Below are 23,525 nucleotides of genomic sequence, written 5' to 3' on the forward strand. Positions count from 1 at the left end.
CCGGCCAAGGCAGGGCGCGCGTCCGAAGGCCGCTCTCGGGCGCCGCCCAGCGCCGCCGCCGCCGCCTCCTTCTCCTCCTCCGGCAGCCGCACGCAGCGCGCCCCGCTCGGGGCAGAGGCCGGCTGGGCCTCGCCTCTTCCTGGCGCCGGCGAGCGGCTTCCCGGGCGGCCTGGGTGAGTCGTCGGCCGCCGCCGGGCCTCCCGCGCCCGCCCATGGATTTCACCTAGGCCCCATGGCGGCCCCCGAGACGCTCCCGGACGTGGCCTCGGCCTCCAGCGCCGCGCTCTTCCGCCTCCGCCACCTCCGCCTCGGGCTGGACCTGCGGCCTGAGGCCCGCGCCCTGGCCGGCTGCCTGGTGCTGGAGCTGTGCGCCCGGCCGGCGCCCGGCGGGGCCCAGCCAGAAGAGGCGGCCGGGGAAGCCCGCCGGCCCCGCGTCCTGGTCTTGGACGCGCACCCGACCATGCGGGTGGCCTCGGTGGCTTTCCGGGCCTGTCCGGCCGGCGAGGCCCGCTGCGGCTTCATCTTCTCCGGCGGGAGCGGCGCTGAAGGCGAGCCGGGCCGCGGTGCCCTTCCTCCTCCGCCCGCCCGCCCGTCTTCGGCCCCCGCGGGCCACCCGCACCCGCACTGCCCGCTCAGCACCGCCAGCGCACTTTCGGCCTTGGGGCAGGCGCCGCCCGAAGGGGACCGGCCGGGCCTGGTGGCTTCCCCGGAGCCCTTGCGGGACGCCCCGGCCGAGGTGGCCCCGCCGCCGTGGGGCGAGCCTCCGCCGGCCGGGCCTTGGGCCTGCGCCCCGCTGGAGAGCGCCGAGGCTCCCGCGCCGCCGCTGCCCACCTTCCCCCGCTCGGCGCCCGCCGCCCGCGCCCCTTGCCCGCTCTTCTTCCGCCTGGACCCCTTCACCGACTACGGCTCGGCGCTCAGCATCTCCCTGCCGGCCTCGCTGGAGCCGCAGCGGCCCTTCCAGATCATCGTCCGCTACACCACCGTGGATGCCCCCGCGGTAAGTGGGGAGGCCCCGGGGTGGGAGGCTGTTTTCCGCCGGCTGGGGTGAGATGGCCGAGCGGGGGCCGTTCGAGGACGAGACGCTCCCTGAGACCCCTTGAAAGGCTCCCCGAAGGCAGATGGATCAATGCTTTAAAAAAGGGTGGTTTTTTTTTAAAGGGGTGGTCATGATTTTTATTTTCTTTTATTTATTTTATTTAGTTCAATTTATTTAGTGTATTTTATTTAGTTTATTTAGTTCACTTCATTTAGTGTATTTTATTTGGTTCATTTTATTTAGTTCAATTGATTTAGTGTATTTAGTTCATTTTATTTAGTGTATTTTATTTAGTTTATTTAGTTCAATTGATTTAGTGTATTTTATTTGGTTCATTTTATTTAGTGTATTTTATTTAGTTTATTTAGTTCAATTGATTTAGTGTATTTTATTTGGTTCATTTTATTTAGTTCAATTGATTTAGTTTATTTAGTTCGATTTATTTAGTGTATTTTATTTGGTTCATTTTATTTAGTGCATTTTATTTAGTTTATTTAGTTCAATTCATTTAGTGTATTTTATTTGGTTCATTTTATTTAGTGCATTTTATTTAGTCTATTTAGTTCAATTCATTTAGTGTATTTTATTTGGCTCATTTTATTTAGTTCAATTTATTTAGTTTGTCGCTCATGTGCAAGATAACAGGAATAAGAATAAAACATGAATAAGACACACAGGAAATGGGTGCAAATAAATGGGGAGATTAGGACAAGGACTTTAGGGCACCCTGGTCACTCTTATGTGCGCCCCTAAGATATGATAGCAGTGTTGTAATATTTGGGGGGGCTGCCACAAAGAAGAAGGGGGGCCAGAGCAGCGGTCGCGACCCGTGAGAAAAATTTGGTGTTCTGCAAAAAAAAAATTTTTTTGCATTTTTTATATTGCGCTAAATAAGGGACATGGTGGCTCAGTGGCTAAGACGCTGAGCTTGTCGATCAGAAAGGTCGGCGGTTTGAATCCCTAGCGCTGCCTAACAGGGTGAGCTCCCCATGACTTGTCCCAGCTTCTGCCAACCTAGCGGTTCGAAAGCAGGTAAAAATGCAAATAGAAAAATAGGGACCACCTTTGATGGGAAGGTAACAGCATTGAGTCATGCCGGCCACGTGGCCACAGAGATGTCTTCGGGCAGGGCTGGCTCTTTGGCTTTGAAACGGAGATGAACACCGCCCCCTAGAGTCGGGAACGACTGGCACATATGTGCGAGGGGAACCTTTACCTTTACTATATTGCACTAAATGCTATTTATCTTTTTTTTAAAAAAAAACTTATTTGTGGTCTGCGGGATTTAAAATTATGAATTTAGTAGTCTCATGCTCCAATGCGCCTGAAAGCAGGACAAGGAGCAACGGATGGAAACTAATCAAGGAGAGAAGCAACCTAGAACTAAGGAGAAAGTTCCTAACAGTGAGGACAGTGAGCCAGTGGAACAGCATGCCACCAGAAATTGTGGTGCTCCAACGTTGGAGGTTTTTAAGCAGAGATTGGAGAACCATTTGTCTTAAATGCTATATGAGGGGTTGAACTAGAAAACCACTTCCCAAGCAGTGAGAATGTCCCTTCCAACTCAGAGTAGAGTAGAATAGAATAGAATAGAATAGAATAGAATTCTTTATTGGCCAAGTGTGATTGGACACAGAAGGAATTTGTCTTTGGTGCCTATGCTCTCCGTGTACATAAGGAGAATAAAAATACATTCATCAAGAATCATAAGATACAAAACTTAGTGATAGTCATAGGTTATTAATAAGCCATCAAATCGTACTAGGAAACACATAAAAGCAATATAAATTGAAAGATACAAGCAACGTGATTATTGTCATAAGTGGGAAGAGATAGGTACTCAGAAGGATGGGAAGAATAATAATAATACATCTTAGTAAATTATTTGACAGTGTTGTGGGAATTCGTTGTTTAGCAGAGTGATGGCTTGAGGGAAAAGCTATTTCTAACAGAATAGAATTCTTTATTGGCCAAGTGTGACAAGGAATTTGTCTTTGGTGCCTATGCTCTCAGTGTACGTAAAAGAAAAGATACATTTCTCACAAATCATAAGGTTCTTAACACTTAATGATAGTCATAGTTATTCTGATATTCTGTTAAGGACTAGGGGAGACTTGATAAGCAGTCTTCCAATATTTGAGGGGCTGCCACAAAGATGAAGGGACAAACCTATTTTCCAGAGCACCTGAAGGTAGGACAAGAAGGAATGGATGGAAACTAAGCAAGGAGAGAAGCAACCTACAACTAAGGAGAAATTTCCAGACAGTGAGAAGAATTAACCAGTGGAACTACTTGCCTCCAGAAGTTGTGGTTGCTCCAACACTGGAGGTTTTTTAGAAGAGATTGGAGAGACATTTGTCTGGAATATGGCATAGGGTCTCCTCCTTGTGTAGGAAGTTGGACTAGAAGACCTCCAAGGTCTCTTCCAGCTCTGTTAATATCTGTTAAGGACTAGGCGACACAGGATAGCAGCGTTCCAATATTTGAGGGGCTGCCACAAAGATGAGGGGGCCGACCTATTTTCCAGTGCACCTGAAGGTAGGACACGAAGCAATGGATGGGAACTAATCTAGAAGAGAACCAATCTAGAACTAAGGCAGAACAATTAATCAGCAGAATTTTTCCCCTTCAGAAGTTGTGAGTGTCCCATCACTGGAGGTTTTCAAGAAGAGATTGGAGAGCCGTTTATATGGAATGGCACAGGGTCTCCCGCTTGAGCAGAGGGTGTTGGATTAGAAGACTTCCAAGCTTCCTTCCAGCTCTTGTTATTCCATTATAAATCTCTCCATTTTCATATCTATTGCCGTAAATATCAATAGAAGCAACCCATGGAAACCAATTACAATGCAATACAATAGCAGAATTGGAAGGGACCTAGCCCGTTTTGGGCCCGGAGGGTCTTCTGCAGCACTCTAGCAGCCAAAATGCGACGCGGGTCAGTAAAGGAGAAAGGCAAAGAGGAAAGACAAAGAAAAAGAAGAAAAGACGGGAAGAGAGCAAGGAAGGAAAAATAAGGAAAGAGGGGAAGGAAGAAGAATTTAGAATGAAGGGGGAAGGAAAAAGGAGAAAAAGGGAAGGAAGGAAGGATATTATGTAATGAGAATGAGGAAGTCCTGCCTTAGCACTTGGCGACCACAGGTGCCCCCCCGCCCCCCGACACAATCCTGTGTCACGCCCACGATGGCCACGCCCACATGGCCATGCCCCAGCCCTCGAAGGTGGAATGCAACCCTGACGCGGCCCTCAATGAAATTGAGTCGGACACCCCCTGCTCTATGGTACCCAAAGTTTGGAAAATAGCCGATATAATATCGTAACGGTGGGTTTCAAGAGGAACGCTAACATTACAGACTTAACGGCTTCAGGTATAAATTGGTGGAAGCATTTATAAATATAAAAGTTATCAAAATACAAAAACAAAAAAAGGACGAATTTAGCCAAAGAAAGATTAATAAAAATTCTGCGAAGCTGCAAGCCTTAAAAAAACCAAAAAACTTCTTAGAGTTCTTCCAAAGTGGTGGGGATGACTTAGCAAAATTGACTTGGATTAGCAAAAAGCTCTTTATGAATCTTCTCACCCTCAGCAAACAAGGGAGGGAAAGGTAAATACTTCCTTTGTAGGAAGGTCAGAAAAAAGACAATAGGAGAGAAAAAAAAAAATATTTGGCCCAGAGTCCCAGGGTCGTCAAAACCACATTGCAACGCAAACTGGACAGAATGGAAGACTGGGCTGAGCACCGCAAGGGTAGTCCTCGATTTATGACCACAATGGAGCCCAACATTTCTACTGCTAAGCAAGACATTTTGCCCCTTTTGTGGCCTTTCTTAACACGTTTGTTACCTGAAATCGCTGCAGTTTAATTTAGTAACACAGTTATTAGGAAGTTGCACAAGGGCATCACGTGACCCTGGGACTGCAAACCGTCGTAAGTGTGAGTCAGTTGCCAAGTGTCTGAATTTTGATCACATGACCCCGGGGACGCCGCAATAGTCGTAAGTGTGAAAAAAGATCGTGTCTCTTTTTCAGTAACTTCAAACGGTCACTAAACGAATGGTTGTAAGTCGAGGACTGTCCATACTTCAGCAGGGAGAAATGTATTGTATTTTGGGTAGTTTACTGTATTTTTTGGAGTATAAGACGTACCTTTTTCCTCCCTAAAAGAGAGTGGAAATGTTGGTGTGTCTTATACACCGAATACAGCCATTTTTGGCCTCCCAAAGCCTCACCCCGCATCCCATTTTTGTGAAAAATGGGCCATTTTTCGCAAAAAGGGCATTTTTGTCTTCCCCCACCCCCCAGAAGCACTCTGCAGGCTGAGGGAAGGGGAAAATGCCCCTATTATGGTGAAAAGCCGGGTCATTTTTGCCTTCCCCGAGCCCTGCTGAAGCCTGCAGAGTGCTTCTGAGGGGTGGGGGAAGGCAAAACCTTTTTTTCCTGACTTATCTCTTTGAAATCTTGGTGCGCCTTATACACCGGTGCGTCTTATAGTCTGAAAAATACGATAGTTCTGTTTTGTCAGCAATGTCTGTACTTCTCAATTTCTCATTTTTTTCAGATAGCTTCATGGATAGATATAAATAGTCTTGTTTCTTCAGATAAAAATTCTTTAGGTATTGGCTGAGCACCTGATTCTTGGAATAACAAATGGAAGAACTGCCGAAAGTTATTAGAATAGAATAGAATAGAATAGAATAGAATAGGTTTGGGTTTATTAGATTTATATGCCTCCCTTCTCCCAAGGACTCAGGGCGGTGTACAACATTAAAAGAATAGAATAGAATAGAATAGAATAGAATAGAATAGAATTCTTTATTGGACAAGTGTGATTGGACACACAAGGAATTTGTCTTTGGTGAACAAAAATAAAAATAAAATGCATTTATCAAGAATCATAAGATACAACACTTAGTGATAGTCATAGGTTACTAATAAGCAAAATCATACTAGGAAACAATATAAATTGAAAGATACAACATGGTTATAGTCATAAGTGGGAAGAGATCGGTACTAGGAAGGAAGAGAAGAAGAATAGAAATGCGAAAGAAAACAATATCCCATGTTTCATCGACGTACAGGGGTCCCTGAAAATCGGGGCCGGACATAATTTGAATTAGCAGCCCCAATAATAATTTAATAAATAAGTGTGCTCAGATTCAGAGGCTTTTACACGGGGGAATGGATGGCTTGTGAGATGGTCATTTTCCATTTGGGATGGACTGTTAATTTGGCATTCACTATCATGTCCTCCTCTCTTAGGTGATGGCATTTTATCCATCCTGCCTGAAGTAGTTTATATAAGGTGGATTAAAAACAGAAGTTCATGGAATGACATGCCACCATTTTAAAATATGCCAGCCTTGGCCAGACTTTCTATTCTCTCTGTCTAGGAGATCAAAGAGGCTGGCCGGAGGCAGCATAGTTTAAGGTGGCGGCACATTGTTCCACGCAATTCTATTTTTAATGCATCTATATCAGTATTTCTCTATGTTGTCAGCTTTCAGATGGGTGGACTTCAATTCCCAGAATTCCCCAGCCAGCCGCTGCTCTATATTATTTACTTCAGGCAGGACTGATACTTTTACAATACAAAGGATGTATTTGGAGGTTAGTTTTAGAGAGGGTCCTTAAACTGAGGCAGGGAGGTGTGCTTGCATCCCATGGCTGTTTGATCTAGTTATAAAAATAATAATAGCAATAGCAATAGGACTTAGATACCGCTTCATGGGTGCTTCCCAGCCCTCTCTAAGCAGTTTACAGAATCGGCCTCTTTACCCCCGACAATCTGGGTCCTCATTTTATCCACCGCGGAAGGACAGAAGTCTGAGTCAACCTTGAGCCTGGTGAGATTCGAACTGCCAAATTGCAGGCAAGCAGCAGAATAGCCTGCAGTACTGCACTCTAACCACTGCTCCAACATGGCTCATTTAAGTTTGCTTTCCCCAAATTGTTCCCCCCACCCCACCCCAGATGGAGTAAAATTCCCATTGTTCCCAGCCAGCCAGCCTTCCTTGAGCTAAAATCCCGTCATCTTCAGTAAATAGCACTGTTGGCTGAGATAGCAATAGCAATAGCAGTTAGACTTATATGCCGCTTTATAGGGCATTCAGCCCCCTCTAAGCGGTTTACAGAGTCAGCATATTGCCCCCAACAATCCGGGTCCTCATTTTACCCACCTCGGAAGGATGGAAGGCTGAGTCAACCCTGAGCCGGTGAGATTTGAACAGCCGAACTGCAGAACTGCAGTCAGCTGAAGTAGCCTGCAGTGCTGCATTTAACCACTGCGCCACCTCGAGAATGCAACCGTTCATTTAGGGCAGGGGTGTCCAAACTTTGGAACTTTTAAGACTTGTGGACTTCAACTCCCAGAATGCTGGCTGGGGAATTCTGGGAGTTGAAGTCCACAAGTCTTAAAAGTTCCCAAGTTTGGCACCCCCTGATTTAGGGACTCTTCGAAGTTACAACGGCAATGAAAAAAAAGTGGCTTATGATTGCTTTTCACACTTAACAACAGTTGTAGAAGTCCCACAGTCACGTGATCCAAATTTAGACTCTGCTCAACTGGCTCCTATTTATGACGGTTGCAGTGTACCGTGCTCGCCTGGTCTCCTTTTGCGACCGTCCGACGCACAAACTCAATGGGAAAGCCTGCTTCACTTAACCACCATATCCATTCACTTACCGAATGGAATGATTCACTGAACGACTGCGGCAAGAAAGGGGGCAAAACTCAAGCGCCTCACTTAGCAACGGAAATTCGGGGCTTCATGGCGTGCCGTAAGTCGAAGACTTATCTGTTTGATCTATTTGTTGTTGTTTTTTCCCCCTCATTCTATTCCTTCTGCCAGATCTGGTGGCTGGATCCGGAGCTCACCTACGGCAACTCCAAGCCATTTGTTTTCACCCAAGGCCATTCGGTGTGCAACCGGTCCTTCTTCCCTTGCTTTGACACGCCGGCTGTGAAATGCACTTACTCCGCGGTTGTCAAGGTAAGACATTCTCCAGTGTGCTGAGAGAGAATCCGCCTGAAAAATCAGCTGGCCGGCGGGAGGCACCTGCGTGTATGCACTAGAGCTGAGCTGGGCAACAACTCACATGCCTGCAGAGAAGGCTCCACATGCCACTGGTGGCACACATGCCAAAGGTTCACCATCATGGGTATAGAGCAGTGATGGTTAACCTTTTTTGGTTCCCATGCCAAAAACTGGGGGAGCTCAGGGGGGCTCGTGGGCGGGCATGCCACACCCATAATGCTATCCGCGCGACAACCCACCCACTGATTTGACGTGGTTTTTTCGCCCTCCCCAGGCTCCAGAGGGCTTTCTAGGAGCCAAGAGAGGGTGAAAACAGCCCTCCTCTGGCTTCCCTGGAGGCTTCGGGAGCTTCCCTGAAGCTTCTGGGGGGCGAAAAACGGACCTACGGGGAACCCGGAAATTTGGGAATGGTCACTCTCAGTTTGTCCATAGGGCTGATTTTCGACTTCAGGAGCCTTCAGGATGCTTTCCGTTTCCCCCCCTCCGGAGCCTTCAGGGAAGCCTAAAGGCTCCGGAGGGTGAAAAACGGCCCTATGAGCAAACCAGAAGTCCGTTTTTGAACTTCTGGTTTGCCCATAAGGCTGGTTTTTTGCACTCTGGAAGTTTCAAGGAAGTCTCCGGAGGGCAAAAAACAGCCTCAAAAGAAGGCTCCGCATGCCACTTGTGGCACGCGTACCATAGGTTCGCCATCACGGGTATAGAGCAGTGGTGAAATTCAGTATTTTTTACTAACGGGTCTGTGGGCGTGGCTTGGTGGGCGTGGTGTGGCCTGGTGGGCGTGTCAGGGGTAAGGATACTGCAAAATCTCCATTCCCACCCCACTCGGGGGCCAGCCAGAGGTGGCATTTGCCTGTTCTCCGAACTACTCAAAATTCCCACTAAGAATTCTCCAGGATCTGCTGGATTTCACCCCGGTATGGAGTCTTCAGCTGGAGCCACGGGGTGAACTAGAAGACCTCCACGATCCCTTTCAACTCTTATTATTCTGTTTTTCTTTTCTTTTTTTGAACAGGCCCCTGCAGGCATGCAGGTGTTAATGAGCGCCACCCAAAGTACCTATGAGGAAGAAGAGGGCGTATACCAGTTCTACATGGAGTATCCCATCCCTGCTTACCTGGTGGCTCTGGTGGCCGGGGATCTTGTTGCCGCAGAGGTTGGTCCCAGGTAAGGCACTTTTGTCTGATTTAGCAGGGTTGATGGAAGGCTGGGATATTGCGAGGCTGTCATCTTAACCACTGTGGTTGCTGAAGAGGCTGGGAATTGTAGTTCAGCAACTTGTGGAAAGCCGTACAGGTCCCCAAACTTTGGGACCTCAAGAACCACTAAATTCATAATTAAAATCGGCGGGATTTTAAATTCATAATTTAAAATCCCGCGGATCACCAAAATGGTCTGCCTAATGACAGCTGGGTGGGCGTGGTAAGGTGGTCATGTGACTGGATGGGTGTGGCCAACTCTATGTCATTCACATGGAGGGGTGGCTTGCCAGTCTCTACTCACCACTCCTTGCCTGTCCGCCCGGGCTCTTTAGGGCCCCAACAGGAAGCAGTTGCTGGAGCTGAGCAGCCACCAGGAGAAAGAGTTGGCAAAACAGCTCAGTTCAAACTGGATCTGACCGAGAAGGAGGGTCAGCAGAAGCACCTCACTGAGGACTAGGAGCATAGGCTTTCAAAGCAGAGGAAAGACTTGTGGGAGTGTAAGGGCCAGGTACTGGCGCCTGGAGGCCCAGATGGCTGAGATGGTCAGCCAGTTCCAGGCCATGATGCAGTCCCACTGGAATGAGACTCTCCGGCTCTTCCCCACCAGTGGTGCTTCCCTCCAGCCTTCGCCCAAAGCCCCCCACCAGGAGGCAGAGATAGACCCCAAGTCGGAATTTCTGCCCCTCTCTGACCTCCACAAAATGACCCCAAAGAGGGAGACTCCCTGCAGCAACACAAGCGTTCATTGCACGTATCCGTCCCAGGGGCCGTAGTTTGAGGACCCCTGATTGAGTGCAATATAAAAAATGGAAATAATTTTTCTGTGGACCACCAAAATTTTCTTGCGGATCACCAGTTGGTAATCGCTGGCATAGGGAGGCCTTGAATTACAAGTGCAATTCAGACCAGAATTGCCATCACTAAACAATGCGATTGTAAAGTACAGGTAGTCCTCAACTTACGACCACAATTGAGCTCAAAATGGATGTTTGTAAGTGAGACAGTTAAAACGAGTTAGGCCCCATTTTACGACTCTTCTTGCCACCTTTGTTAAGTGAATCTCTGCCGTTGTTGAGTTAGTAACACGATTGTTAAATGAATCTGGCTTCCCCATTGACTTTGTTTGTCAGAAGGTGGGATTTTCTTTTCCCACTGGTGTGGGCATGTATTGTTTAAGAGTATTATTATTATTAATATTTTAAAATAATAATTACAGTCAAATGAAAATGGATATATGACGATGGTGATATGTATGAATATCTGAGTTAAAACACTTGAGTTAACATGAGTTATGTTTGTTGACTGTAGAGGAGATGTACGAAAGTTTATTTGTGACCGACTGATACACTTTCTATAGCATGTAAAGAAGGATGTTGTACTTGTTTTAAATTAAAAATTAAAAAAAAATTTAATTAAAAAAAAAAAAAAGAAGGTGGGATCGCATGAGTCAGGGACAGTGCAACCGTCAATACTTGTGAGTCAGTTGTCCAGCATCCAAATGTAAATCACAAGACCGTGGGGATGCTACAATGGTCATAAGTGTGAAAAATGGCCATAAGTCCCCTTTTTCAGGGCCATCACATCTTCAAACGGTCACTAGGCAAAGTGTTGTAAGTTGAGTATTACCTGTATTGGAATCAGGAACTTTCTTTAAAGTGGGCAATTAGGTGTTAGTTTTGCACCTCCACAGCAAAAAAGGCCAAATTCTTGCTATATTCTGACCGAGGCTCCCCCCAGAGCTTGAAGCCAACTCCTTGTCCCGACAAAAACCCCTTTTATTAGTTTACTGTGAATTCTGCTCATTCACCTCCAGCAAAGTCTTTCGAGGGAGGATTTACACTCACAGACCTCATCTGGCTTGGAGAGCTGCCAGGCCGAGATCTGCAAAACCTGGCAAGGAGCCTCGGAGAGTCACAAACCAATTAGGTGAACTAATTGTCTCCTGCAAACTCCACTCCCCTTTCTCTCCCCTTTTATTCCCTCTGGGAGGGGCCATTCATCGTCCACCTGTGGCCTTACTCCCAAGTTGACCCCTGTCCTTTAATGTTCCCTTCATCAAGCAACTCTGCGCATGCGCACACTGGGAACATGCTCCAGCTGTTCTTCTGCCTCACTGATGTCTGACTCTAAAGGCAGTTGATAACTGTTGGACGGCCCTGGCCCCCTCTCTGCCTCTGACACAGAGCCCTCCCCAGAGCCTTCTCCAGACTCCAGGACTGGCCCAGGTTCCTCCCCAACCTCCTCACTGTCCGACTCTTCTGCCAGCTCCGCTGGTGGGCCACAACATCCTAGGCCCTATTATTTACTCTGTTGTTTTTGTGCTTTCTTTGCCAACAGGAGCAAAGTCTGGGCCGAGCCATGCCTATTGTCAACAGCCATCGGCAAACTCTCAGGTCGGGTGGAGCACTGGCTGAGCGCTGCAGAGACCCTCTACGGTCCATACATATGGGGCCGGTAAGCTCATTATAGCATGCATAGGTCTCGGATGGGACGCAAGGAACGAAATGCATGTGGAGGGGTGGCAATTCTTCCCCTTCTTTTTTTGCGCTTTTGGAAGAAACGTCCTGGGTTCACTTCCGAGTGGGAAGAAACATGGAGGATGATTGGAAAGATGATTTTAATGGTGGACAGGACCACTTGGTTTCTTTATCGGCAAAACATAAATTCAACACACACAAAAACTGTGCAACTAATTTTAACAACTGCAGTGTTCCTTTAACAAGTGAGGCAAAAAAGATCGTAAAATTGAGCAAAACCCAACTTAAGTAGTTGTAAGATGAGGGCTCGTTGTAAATTCTGGGGAATTTTATTTATGCTTGTCGACATTTTTACGGCTGTCTGTGTATCTGTCTGCTTTGAGAATTATGGCTTCAGGATTCACCAATTGATCTCCCTCTCTCCCTCCCTCCTCTGGTCTCCAGGTACGACATCGTTTTCCTCCCTCCCTCGTTTCCCATCGTCGCCATGGAGAACCCCTGTTTGACCTTCGTCATCTCGTCCATCTTGGAGAGCGATGAGTTTCTCATCATCGACATCATCCACGAAGTGGCCCACAGCTGGTTTGGCAATGCTGTCACCAACGCCACCTGGGAAGAGATGTGGTTGAGCGAAGGGCTGGCCACTTACGCTCAGCGCCGAATCACGACGGAGACTTACGGTAAGTTCCATCGTTACTCCGCCTGCGTGTTGCGCCTTTAAATTGCAGGAGTTGCCAAGGCCAGCTTGGATCTGTTCAGAGCAGGGGTGTCAAACTCAATTTCATTGAGGGCCGCATGAGGGCTGTGGTTGACCTCGGAGGGCTGAGTGGGTGTGGCCAACTGGGTGGACATGGCCAACTTCACGACACTCCCCAAATTGCTGGCAATGTCAGGGTTCCAAATAGCATCCAAAATTAAATCAGAGTCCAAGGCAAAGTATTCCTCAAAGTTCCAATTTATTAAGAGAGTCATGTTGGCACATCTGGGAAAACCCAAATCTGAAAGCTTCCCAGTTTCCCCACCTAGTTGAAAGTTCAAGACCTTTCCCCCATACCCACAAGTCCATCCCATGGTCCAATCTCCCACTGCCATGCTGGCAGTTCCACCCATCCAGTTCCGGTCAGGTGCAGAGACAAAGGATGACCTTGGCTTTCCAGAAAGGAATTTTGTTATGGTTACATAGCATCTCACTCCGTACAATCCCCCACTCCCATTTTCCCACCATAGAAAATGCATAGCATTAATAGAAAGTGTGGCAGGCCAAAGATCCAAAAGGAAAGATGGCTGCAGAGCTGACAGGCATGTTTCTTCTTCGCATTGGGTAGGCCAGGCTGAAGCCAGACTGGCCAGCCCCTTACATTGCCCGCAGGCCGGATCAGACCACATTGCGCTCCGGATGTGGCCCACGGACCTTGTGTTAGACACCCCTGCCTTATACGGCCTCCAACTTCCCTTTACCATCAACGGAGTCTTAGCATCGTTTTTATATCACGGCAGCCAAAATCTGAACTGCCACATAATGTTTAAAAATTTCAACTCTCGGCTTAAAATCCGCGTGTTTTGGGCTATGCATGTGGACAGGTGCTGCTTTTACGTGCTTGGAGACAGCCTTCCGCCTTGATGCCCTTCACCGGCAAATGAAGCTCCTTGGGGAGGACAATCCTGTCAGCAAACTTCAGGTTAAACTTGAACCAGGTAAGAAAGAGGGCTGGGCCTTCTCTTTTATTAAATCAAGCCAACGGATTTTGCCTTCCCTGCGTAGATTGCTCAAGGAATTACCAAAATGAAACTTGCAGAAGGTGAAGACAGCAAACAAGGTCTTGGTTCATCATAGCTTGGGGGATAGTGTTGTGGCTGGCCAGCAGCCAGTGGAGCTGGTGGCAGACTCGAGACAGTGAGGAGGTTGGGGAGGAAGATGGGCCAGTCCTGGAGTCTGGGGAAGGCTCTGATGAGGGCTCTGTGTCGGAGGCAGAGAGGGGGCCGGGGCCATCCGACAGTTATCAGCTGCCTTCAGAGTCAGACATCAGTGGGGCAGAAGAACAGCTGGAGCCTGTTCCCGATCTGTCAGGAGAAGGGAACAGCTAAGGAACAAGGGTCGACTCTTAAAGGCACAGGTGGACGGTGAATGGCCCCTCCCAGAGGGAATAAAGAGGAGCGAAAGGGGAATGGAGTTTGCAGGAGACAATTAGTTCGCTTAACTAGTGGGAAGATTTGTTTGTGACTCTCAGAGACTCCTTGCCAAGTATTTTCTTGTACAGAGTTGTGTTTGGAAGATATGGGCCTGGCAGCTCTCCAAGCCTGATAAGGTCTGTGGTTGCAAATTCACCCTTGAAAGACTGTTTGCTAAGACTTTGCTGGATGTGAATGAGAGGAATTCACATGATAAAAAAGGGGTTTTATCGGGACAAAGAGTCTGCTTCATGGTATTGTGAAGTCTAGGTCAGAACTGTGCAGTGGCCCAGCTCTTGCCTCAGGATCAGGAGGCTGTGAGTTTGATCCTAGGTAGCGGCAGAATTTTCTCTCCCTGGGCACAATGAGTAATTATCTGCTGCAAACTCTGCCTTGGCAACAGGAAGAGCATTCGGCCAGTAAACACTGAGTCCATTCAGTTGCCCCAACTCCACCCTGATGTAAGGGATTACAGGGTCATTAAAAGACAAAATAATAATAATCTTAGCTTGTGGGAGATTGGCTGGGTTCATAAAACCCTCTAAAGGAGGGGTCCCCAGCCTCTTGGCCATGTCCCAGTACCCTCCGATGGCCCATTTGGAGCCGGGCCATGCGAACAACTTAAAACATAGGAAGAACGGTTGCAGGAACTGGGGATGTCTAGTTGAATGAAAAGAAGGACCAGGGGTGACTTGATAGCAGTCTTCCAATATCTCAGAGGTTGCCACAAAGAAGAGGGAGTCAAACTATTCTCCAAGGCACCTCAAGGCAGGACAAGAAGCAATGGGTGGAAACTAATCAAGGAGAAAAGCATCTTAGAACTGAGGAGGAATTTCCTGACAGTTAGAACAATTAACCAGGGGAACAGAAGTTGCCTCTGGAAGTTGTGAATGCCCCAATACTGGAAGTCTTTAAGAATATATTGGATAGCCATTTGTCTGAAACGGTATAGGGTTTCCTGCCTAGGCAGGGGGTTGGACTAGAAGACCTCCAAGGTCCCATCCAACTCTGCTATTGTATTGTATTGCATTATTGTAACTTGCAACTTCAATTTGGGTGAGTGACAGGAGCTCACACGTGAAGTTCAATTTGGGTGAGTGATAAATGGAGGTATTCATGCCCAGCTGCTGGCACAAATGGAGCTATGCACTCAGAACCATCCGCTCTCCCTGCCCTCCCTCCCCCCCCATCCTCGCTGGTCCGCAAAGCTGGAAAAGTCGGGGACCACCCAAAAAGCCCAGATTTTTTTGAACCCGATTTGTCAGTTCTTTGAGACTCCGCATTGCATTTGTAGAACAACACGCCCAGTGATGGTTCTAAAAAGTCCATTCCAAAGAAAGTTATAATACGAAGAATAATCCCCCACCCCAAAGGTTTACAGGTGGTCCTCCACTTACCACAATTCATTTAGTGACCATCTGAAGTTACAATGGCACTGAAAAAAGTGACTTAACGACCGTTTTTCACACTGAACGACCGTTGCAGCATCCCCATGGTGGCGTGATCAAAATGCCAGTGGACTCATATTTGTGACAGTCGCAGTGTCCCAGAGTCCCGGGATCCCCTTTTGCAACCTTCCGACAAGCAAAGTTAAATGGGGAAGCCGGATTTATTTTACAATCATGTTACTAACAACTATAGAGGGATGCGGGGTCTCAGTGGCTAAGACGCTGAGCTTGTCAATGAGAAAGGTTGGCAGTTCGCCGTTTCGAATCCCTAGCGCCGCATAAGGGAGTGAGTTCACGTTACTTATCCCAGCTTCTGCCAACCTAGCAGTTCGAAAACACGTAAAAAATGCAAGTAGAAAAACAGGAACCACTTTTGGTGGGAAGGGAACAGCCTACCTTGCGCCTTCGCCGTTTAGTCATGCCAGCCACGGGGCCACGGAGACGTCTTCGGACAGCGCTGGCTCTTCGGCTTTGAAATGGAGATGAGCACTGTCCCCTAGAGTCAGGAACAACTAGCACATATGCGTAAGGGGAACCTTTACCTGTACCTCTCTAACAACTATAGTGATTCACTTAACAACTGTGGCAAGGAAGGTCATAAGAAGGGGCACAACTCACTTTAACAGTTGTCTTCCTTAGCAGTGGATATTTTTGGCTCCATTGTGGTCATAAGTCGAGGAGTACCTGTTTTGCCATTTATTTTTCTATCACTCTTATCCTCTCTTCCTTTTTTCCCCCCAGGTGTGAATCCCAGCAACCTGATGAACCTCTTCACCTACGAGAAAGGGTTCTGCTTTGTTTACTATCTGTCTCAGCTGTGCGGAGACCCAACACATTTCGATGCCTTTCTCCGAGTTAGTAATCTGGTTTGGGGCGGGAGGGGAGGTATACGCATGGGTGCCCATGGATACTTATTGCCCCTTCAACTTTGCCAGTCAGTATCAGTTCAAATCAGGCGTTTTCAGCTGAATCCTTCGAAAAAACATGACTCAAAACAAAGTTAAAAAGCAATGGAGGTAGGTTTACTCTACCTTTGTCCTCTGTACTCCCTCTCAGTCTCCCCCCCCCCTCACAGCCAGCAGCTCCTCCCACCAATCTATGGGACATTAAAATGTAATGGAGGCAGGTTTACTCTACTCTTGTTCTCTGTACTCCCTCTCACTCTCCCCCACTCACAGCCAGCAGCTCCTCCCACCAATCTCTGGGACATTAAAATGTAATGGAGGCAGGTTTACTCTTGTTCTCTGTACTCCCTCTCAGTCTCCCCCACTCACAGCCAGCAGCTCCTCCCATCAGTCTCTGGGACATTAAAATGTAATGGAGGCAGGTTTACTCTACCCTTGTTCTCTGTACTCCTTCTCAGTCTCCCCCACTCACAGCCAGCAGCTCCTCCCATCAGTCTCTGGGACATTAAAATGTAATGGAGGCAGGTTTACTCTACCCTTGTTCTCTGTACTCCTTCTCAGTCTCCCCCACTCACAGCCAGCACCTCTTCCCACCAGCCTCTGGGAAGTTAAAATGCAATGGAGGCAGGTTTACTCTACTCTTGTTCTCTGTGCTCCCTCTCAGTCTCCCCCACTCACAGCCAGCAGCTCCTCCCATCAGTCTCTGGGACATTAAAATGTAATGGAGGCAGGTTTACTCTACCCTTGTTCTCTGTACTCCTTCTCAGTCTCCCCCACTCACAGCCAGCAGCTCCTCCCATCAGTCTCTGGGACATTAAAATGTAATGGAGGCAGGTTTACTCTACCCTTGTTCTCTGTACTCCTTCTCAGTCTCCCCCACTCACAGCCAGCAGCTCTTCCCACCAGCCTCTGGGAAGTTAAAATGCAATGGAGGCAGGTTTACTCTACCTTTGTCCTCTGTACTCCCTCTCAGTCTCCCCCACTCACAGCCAGCAGCTCCTCCCACCAGCCTCTGGGACATTAAAATGCAATGGAGGCAGGTTTACTCTACCCTTGTTCTCTGTACTCCTTCTCACTCTCCCCCACTCACAGCCAGCAGCTCCTCCCACCAGCCTCTGGGAAGTTAAAATGCAATGGAGGCAGGTTTACTCTACCTTTGTCCTCTGTACTCCCTCTCAGTCTCCCCCACTCACAACCAGCAGCTCTTCCCACCAGCCTCTGGGAAGTTAAAATCCCAGCCTCTGAGAACTTAAAAACTTAAAGTATGCATTATTGATTTTATTTCAGAATTTAGTCTCCGTCCCCTAAATTACTGGGCTGTCATAAAGGATTGGAGCCCGCTGTAATTTAACGAAAAAATATTGTGCTGGAAGAATGACCTCTACATATTTTCCATCAGTGGGGATCTTTGTGTCAGAGCATTAGTAATCCAGCACGGCTGGTCCTGATTCATTTAAACCTTGGTTATTTTCTGCTCTTCTCTTAGGGGAAGCTCCTTCAATTTGTGATATTTTACTTTGTTCTCTAGTATATGTGTCTTCATCTCTGTTGCTTTTCTGGCCGTTTCCACTCCGGCCCCCTTCAGTTTCCCCTTGCTCAACCTTGCTGTTTCCCTTAATTTTGTAACCTGGGTTTATGCTGCCTCTCTTTCAGACTTATATCGAGAAGTACAAGTTCACAAGCGTTGTAGCCCAAGATCTGTTGGATTCCTTCTTGGCATTTTTTCCAGACCTGAAAGAACAAAGCATCGATTGCAAAATAGGTAGGGAAGAGGACATTTTATTTATTTATTAATTTATGTATTTATTTATGTATTTATTTATGTATTTATGTGTGTATGTATTAATTAATTAATTAATTAATTAATTATCAAAATTTATATGCCGCCCAATCCCGAAGGACTCCGGGCGGCTTACAAAAAAAAGAGAGAAAAAAAAAGAGAGAAAAAAAAGACAGTTTAAAATCACAACACCACATACATTCATTCTAATCGGGGCTGGACCTCAACAATGAGGTCAACAGCCCCAGGCCTGCTGGAACAGCCAGGTTTTTACAGCTTTCCTGAAGGCCATGAGAGTGGGTATGGTCCGGATCTCTGGGGGTAGCTGATTCCAAAGAGTCGGAGCAGCCACAGAGAAGGCTCTCCTCCTTCTACATGGGCAGAATGTAACACACACACACACACACACACACACACACACACACATATATCTTAGGAGTATTGCCCAGATGGAGGAGACAAACTGCAGGTAGCCCTCGGCTTACAACTACAATCGAGCCCAAAATTTATGTTGTTAAGTGAGACAGTGGTTAAGTGTATTTTTCCCCATTTGACGACTTTTCTTGCCACCCTTGGGAAGTAAATCGTTGCGGTTGTTAAGTGAGCAACGCGGTTGTTAAGTGAATCTGGCTTCCCCCTTGTCAGAAGGTCGCAGAAGGTGATCTGCAACCATCATAAAAGAGGAACCAGTGGCTAAGCATGTGAATGCTGGTCTCATGATCATGTGGGTATGCGATGGTTGTGAAATGCACCTGGCTTCCCCATTGAGTTTGCTTGCAAGAAGGTCGCAATAGGCGATCACATGACCTTGAGACACAGCGACGTCATACATCATGGATCCTTAAAATATGGTCCACCAATAGCCATTAATCTGGCCCGCCCAGGACCATGAGGCTGCCCTGCCCACCCTGGAAGTGAAAGGTAAGGCCAAAAATTTTGGCCTGCAGAATGTTTCTGGAGGTGAAGGGGTGTGTGAAAAACGGCGCACAGAGGAGGCCCAAAAAATGGGTGAAAACGGCCCTTTTTTGGCAAAAAATGAGCCCTTTTGGCCTACAGAATGCTTCTGGGGTCTGTGTGTGAAAATGGGGCGTACAGATGCCCCAGGCGATCAAAAAACTGGTGAAAACTGCCCATTTATCACCACCCCCGCCTCCAGAAGATAGATGATAGATAGATAGATAGATAGATAGATAGATAGATAGATAGATAGATGACACATAGATAGATAGATAGATAGATAGATAGATAGATAGATAGATAGATAGATAGATAGATCCTAAGTAGCAGCCAGCTGCCAAGCATCTGAATTCTGATCACATGATCGTGGGTATCCAAGTTGACCCTTGTTGGCGAATCTGTTGCAGGGCTAGAGTTTGACCGCTGGCTCAATGCCACAGGGCCTCCTTTGGTCGAACCAGACTTATCTCAGGGATCCAGCTTGACCCAGCCGGTGGAGACGTTGTTCCATCTCTGGACCACGGAGCCTCTGGACGCAGGAGCTGCTGCGAACAGCGTCAACATCGCCGAGTGGCAAACATTCCAAACGGTGCTTTTCCTGGATCGGTTACTGGATGGGTCGCCCTTGCCACACGGTGAGTTTGGTTACCTATGGTAGTAGGGTAATGAAATGTCTGCAAGAAAACAACCAAGCTCAGAGAACTACCAAGGTCCCTTCAGTTTCGACTCTTGAGCTACATAAACTCTCTCATATATATATATATATATTTAGAGTCACAACCCCTGGTATGCCCAAATATGGGAGGAAGTTTACTGCTTCCATTCTCTGTCTATCGGCTCGTCACAAGAGACCATCCAGACAGGAACCCAATATTTTTACTGTTGCCTTTTTTGTTACATTTGTTGTATTTGTGCTGATAAATAAATAAAGGGAGACTAGTATAGATCTATTTCAAGCTATTTAGCTCTCATCAACACCCCCAATGAAAGATTCCCAGTAAGGGTATGGCTAGCTGATGAGAGCTAAATAGCTTGAAATAGATCTATACTAGTGTCCCTTTATTTATTTATCAGCACAAATACAACTATATATATACACACACACACACACACACACACACACACACACACACACACAAAACCAACAAAAACAAAACAACACATAAAAAACTTTCCTCAATTTCGTCAAGCATGTTGTTTGGTTACAAACTTTTGGGCATCAGTTTTTACAATTAAAAATAAGATCACTGGTTATCCATCAAACATTACTAAATACGTCATTATCATTGAGTATTGTGTGTTCAAGTTACCGCTAATATTAATCATCCATAGAATATACAATACTTATAGTGTGGCATATTCAACTCCAGAAATAGTTTCTCATTGCTAATCCAAGTAGTTATTGAACATTTCAATTCATATATGTATCAATTATTCATTACATCATCTTTAGTCCATTTAACATATAAAAATCTTTCCGGTATAACATTGTCAGTGCTTACAATTATACATAGGATTCAAATCATCCCATTCTTATACATTGAATACATTATTGTCCTTTATATATCATATGATCAAACACTCTATTTCATAGCAAAAAAAAATTCATAACAATGACTATAACTTTCTGGTAGTACATTAATAAACAATTTCATTTCCAGGTTTTTTTTATCCAACCATTGGTAAATCAAATCCCATACCTTATAAAATTGCTCATCCTCCTGTTCTCTAATTTCAAATGTAAGTCTACTCATTTCGGCACATTCTATTATCGCTGTTAAAACATTTACAATCAAATATTTCAAGTTTTTATTGTATGTTTCTGGTATGATTCCCAATAAGAAAAGTTCTGGTTTTAAGTCTTATGTGTTTATGTTATCATTTTCTCCAACCACATGTGAATTTTAGTCCGATATCTTTTAGCTTCAGTACAAGTCCACCACATGTGGTAGTGTGAGCCTGGCGTCTGATGACATTTCCAGCAACTCTCTTTTTATAAGTCTGATGAGTCTGTTGCATTCTGCTCCCTTGCCCCCACTGTGTCAGGGTTCCAAGCAACACCCCCAATGAAAGAAGACTCCCTGGATTGAGTTTCCTCAAAGTTCCATTTTATTAGAGATGTCATATTGGCACATCTAAGGGTGGCTCAGTGGCTACAACACTCGGCTTGTGGATCAGAAAGGTCGGCAGTTCGAGTCCTTAGCGCCGTGTAATGGAGTGAGCTCCCATTACTTGTCTCAGCTTCTGCCAACCTAGCAGTTCGAAAGCATGTAAAAAATGCAAGTAGAAAAATAGGAACCACCTTTGGTGGGAAGGTAACAGCATTCCGGGCGCCTTCTGCATTTAGTCATGCCGGCCACATGACCACGGAGACGTCTTCGGACAGCACTGGCTCTTCAGCTTTAAAACGGAGATGAGCCCCGTCCCCTAGAGTCGGGAACGACTAGCATGTATGTGCGAGGGGAACCTTTTCCTACCTTTTACCTATTGGCACATCTGGGAAAACCCGAATCTGAAAGTTTCCAGGTTTTCCCCACCCAAGTGAAAGTTCAGGTCCCTGCCCAGCACCCATATGCCCATCACGTTGTCCAATTGGGCACCTTCCAAAACTGGAGATGCCTCCCAGTCACACCATTACAGCTGCAGGGCAAGGTGTCCTTGACTCTCTGAGAAAGGAATGTCATTTAGACTATATATCTCCCATACCGATCGGTCTCCGGATACGCTTCAAAGTGCTAGTCGTAACTTATAAAGCCCTTCATAGTATTGGACCTGGGTACTTGAGAGACCGCCTGCTGCCAATTACCTCCCAAAGACCCGTCAGATCTCACAGGGTCGGCCTCCTCCGGGTTCCGTCCACCAGCCAATGCCATCTGGCTACTACCCGGGGGAGGGCCTTCTCTGTAGCAGCTCTGGCCCTTTGGAATGAACTCCCCGCGGAGATTCGGACCCTCACCTCTCTCCAGGCCTTCCGGAAAGCCGTCAAAACCTGGCTGTGCCGGCAGGCCTGGGGTTGATGAGTTCCCCTCCCCTCTCGACTGGTATGGCTGTGTGACTTCTGTGTATTTTAATTATGTGTACTGTTGTTTATGTTCCCTCTCCCCCCTGAGTTGTTCGCCGCCCTGAGTCCCCCCTGGAGAAGGGCGGCATACAAATAAACCAAATACAATACAATACAATACAATACTCCATATAATCCCCCCTCCCATTTTCCCACAGCATTGAATGTGGCAGGCCGGAAGGCCCAAGGCAAAAGATGGCTTCCGGGCCTGACACACTGCTCTGATTATTGGTTGTTTCTGGCTGTCCGGTGAGGTCACTTGATTAAGCACTATCGCCTTATGGGACTCAGAAAGTGTTTTTTCTCTGGTGCCTGTCGTCTGGAATGAGATCCATCTTGTTTCCACCTTAATGGTTTTCCAGAAATCATTAATCAACATATACGTTTGCACCACCCGGAGCTCTTGAATGGCCCCTAAATTGAATCAAAAGCAAATGAGAGAAATGTTGTCTTTCCGCAGAGGTGATAACAAAGTTGTCCGAATGCTACTCGGCTCAGCTGGAAAACATGAACGCCGAGATTCGTATCCGCTGGCTGCAGATCATCGTCCGCAACGATTACTATCCTGATGTTCACAAAGTCCGTCGCTTCTTGGAAAACCAGGTATCCGGTTGCCGGGTTGAAAAGCTTGGGGCTGCTTGGGGTCTGAAGATTTGGGGCAGGAAACCAGTTGATGCACAAAAGACCTGGGAAGCGCTGATACTTGGACGTGGGAATGGAGGAAAATTGCTCAGCTGGGGTCCAAATGGAGCCAGAGAGGCTGAGAAGAAGCAGTTTTATAGAAATAAATATAAAAATATCATATGGAGGGAGGGAGGGAGGGAGAGAGAGACAGAGACAGAGAGAAAGACAGAGAGAGAGACTCACAAAAGAAAAAGATCTTATCTCTTTTTGCATTGTTGGAGTGGGGATGCCCCGCCTCCTGCCAGCCAGCTGGTCTTTGGGTCTCTGCTGCGCATGTCGCACATGCATGCACATGTCAGCGCATGCGCACATTCACACATGCGCACACCTTTCATTTTGGGCATGTGCGCTCGCATTTTGGGCACCTAGTGTCTAAAACAGTGTTTCTCAACCTTGGCAACTTGAAGATGTCTGGACTTCAAGTCCCAGAATTCTGGGAGTTGAAGTCCAGACATCTTCAAGTTGCCAAGGTTGAGAAACACTGGTCTAAAAGGTTCGCCATCTCTGGTATAGGGTCTCCTGCTTGAGCAGGGGGTTGGACTAGAAGACCTCCAAGGTCCCTTCCAGCTCTATTCTAGTTGATTTTTACAGCGAATAGTCAAATAGGAGCATCGTCAGGTAACCACAATTGAGCCTAAAAATATGTGGAGATTCTCAGCCATCCCAGTCATGGTTGTCCCACAGGTGTTCTATTGTTGTTGTCGTTTTTTTCTTTTTTCAAAAGGCACCTGGACTTTTTGGTTTTGCTTTTGAAGACGTTTCACTTTTCATCCAAGA

At 46.9% G+C, this 23,525-nt stretch overlaps 1 protein-coding gene across 1 annotated transcript in view; it reads left to right on the forward strand.

The window, feature by feature from the left end:
- The first annotated feature begins 92 nt into the window (after window positions 1-92).
- Window positions 93-23,525, forward strand: part of RNPEPL1 (arginyl aminopeptidase like 1) — a 29,161-nt gene continuing 5,728 nt past the window's right edge. Inside the window, exons 1-10 of the mRNA XM_032225124.1 lie at window positions 93-997; window positions 7,883-8,023; window positions 9,081-9,232; window positions 11,605-11,721; window positions 12,189-12,424; window positions 13,326-13,439; window positions 16,103-16,215; window positions 17,920-18,028; window positions 19,411-19,638; window positions 22,525-22,667. Of these exons, the coding sequence (XP_032081015.1) occupies window positions 233-997; window positions 7,883-8,023; window positions 9,081-9,232; window positions 11,605-11,721; window positions 12,189-12,424; window positions 13,326-13,439; window positions 16,103-16,215; window positions 17,920-18,028; window positions 19,411-19,638; window positions 22,525-22,667 (2,118 nt within the window). The 5' untranslated portion in view covers window positions 93-232. The remainder of the gene's footprint in view (window positions 998-7,882; window positions 8,024-9,080; window positions 9,233-11,604; window positions 11,722-12,188; window positions 12,425-13,325; window positions 13,440-16,102; window positions 16,216-17,919; window positions 18,029-19,410; window positions 19,639-22,524; window positions 22,668-23,525) is intronic.

The sequence above is a fragment of the Thamnophis elegans genome, chromosome 10 (assembly GCF_009769535.1).
Source record: "Thamnophis elegans isolate rThaEle1 chromosome 10, rThaEle1.pri, whole genome shotgun sequence".
NCBI classification, from domain to species: domain Eukaryota; kingdom Metazoa; phylum Chordata; class Lepidosauria; order Squamata; family Colubridae; genus Thamnophis; species Thamnophis elegans.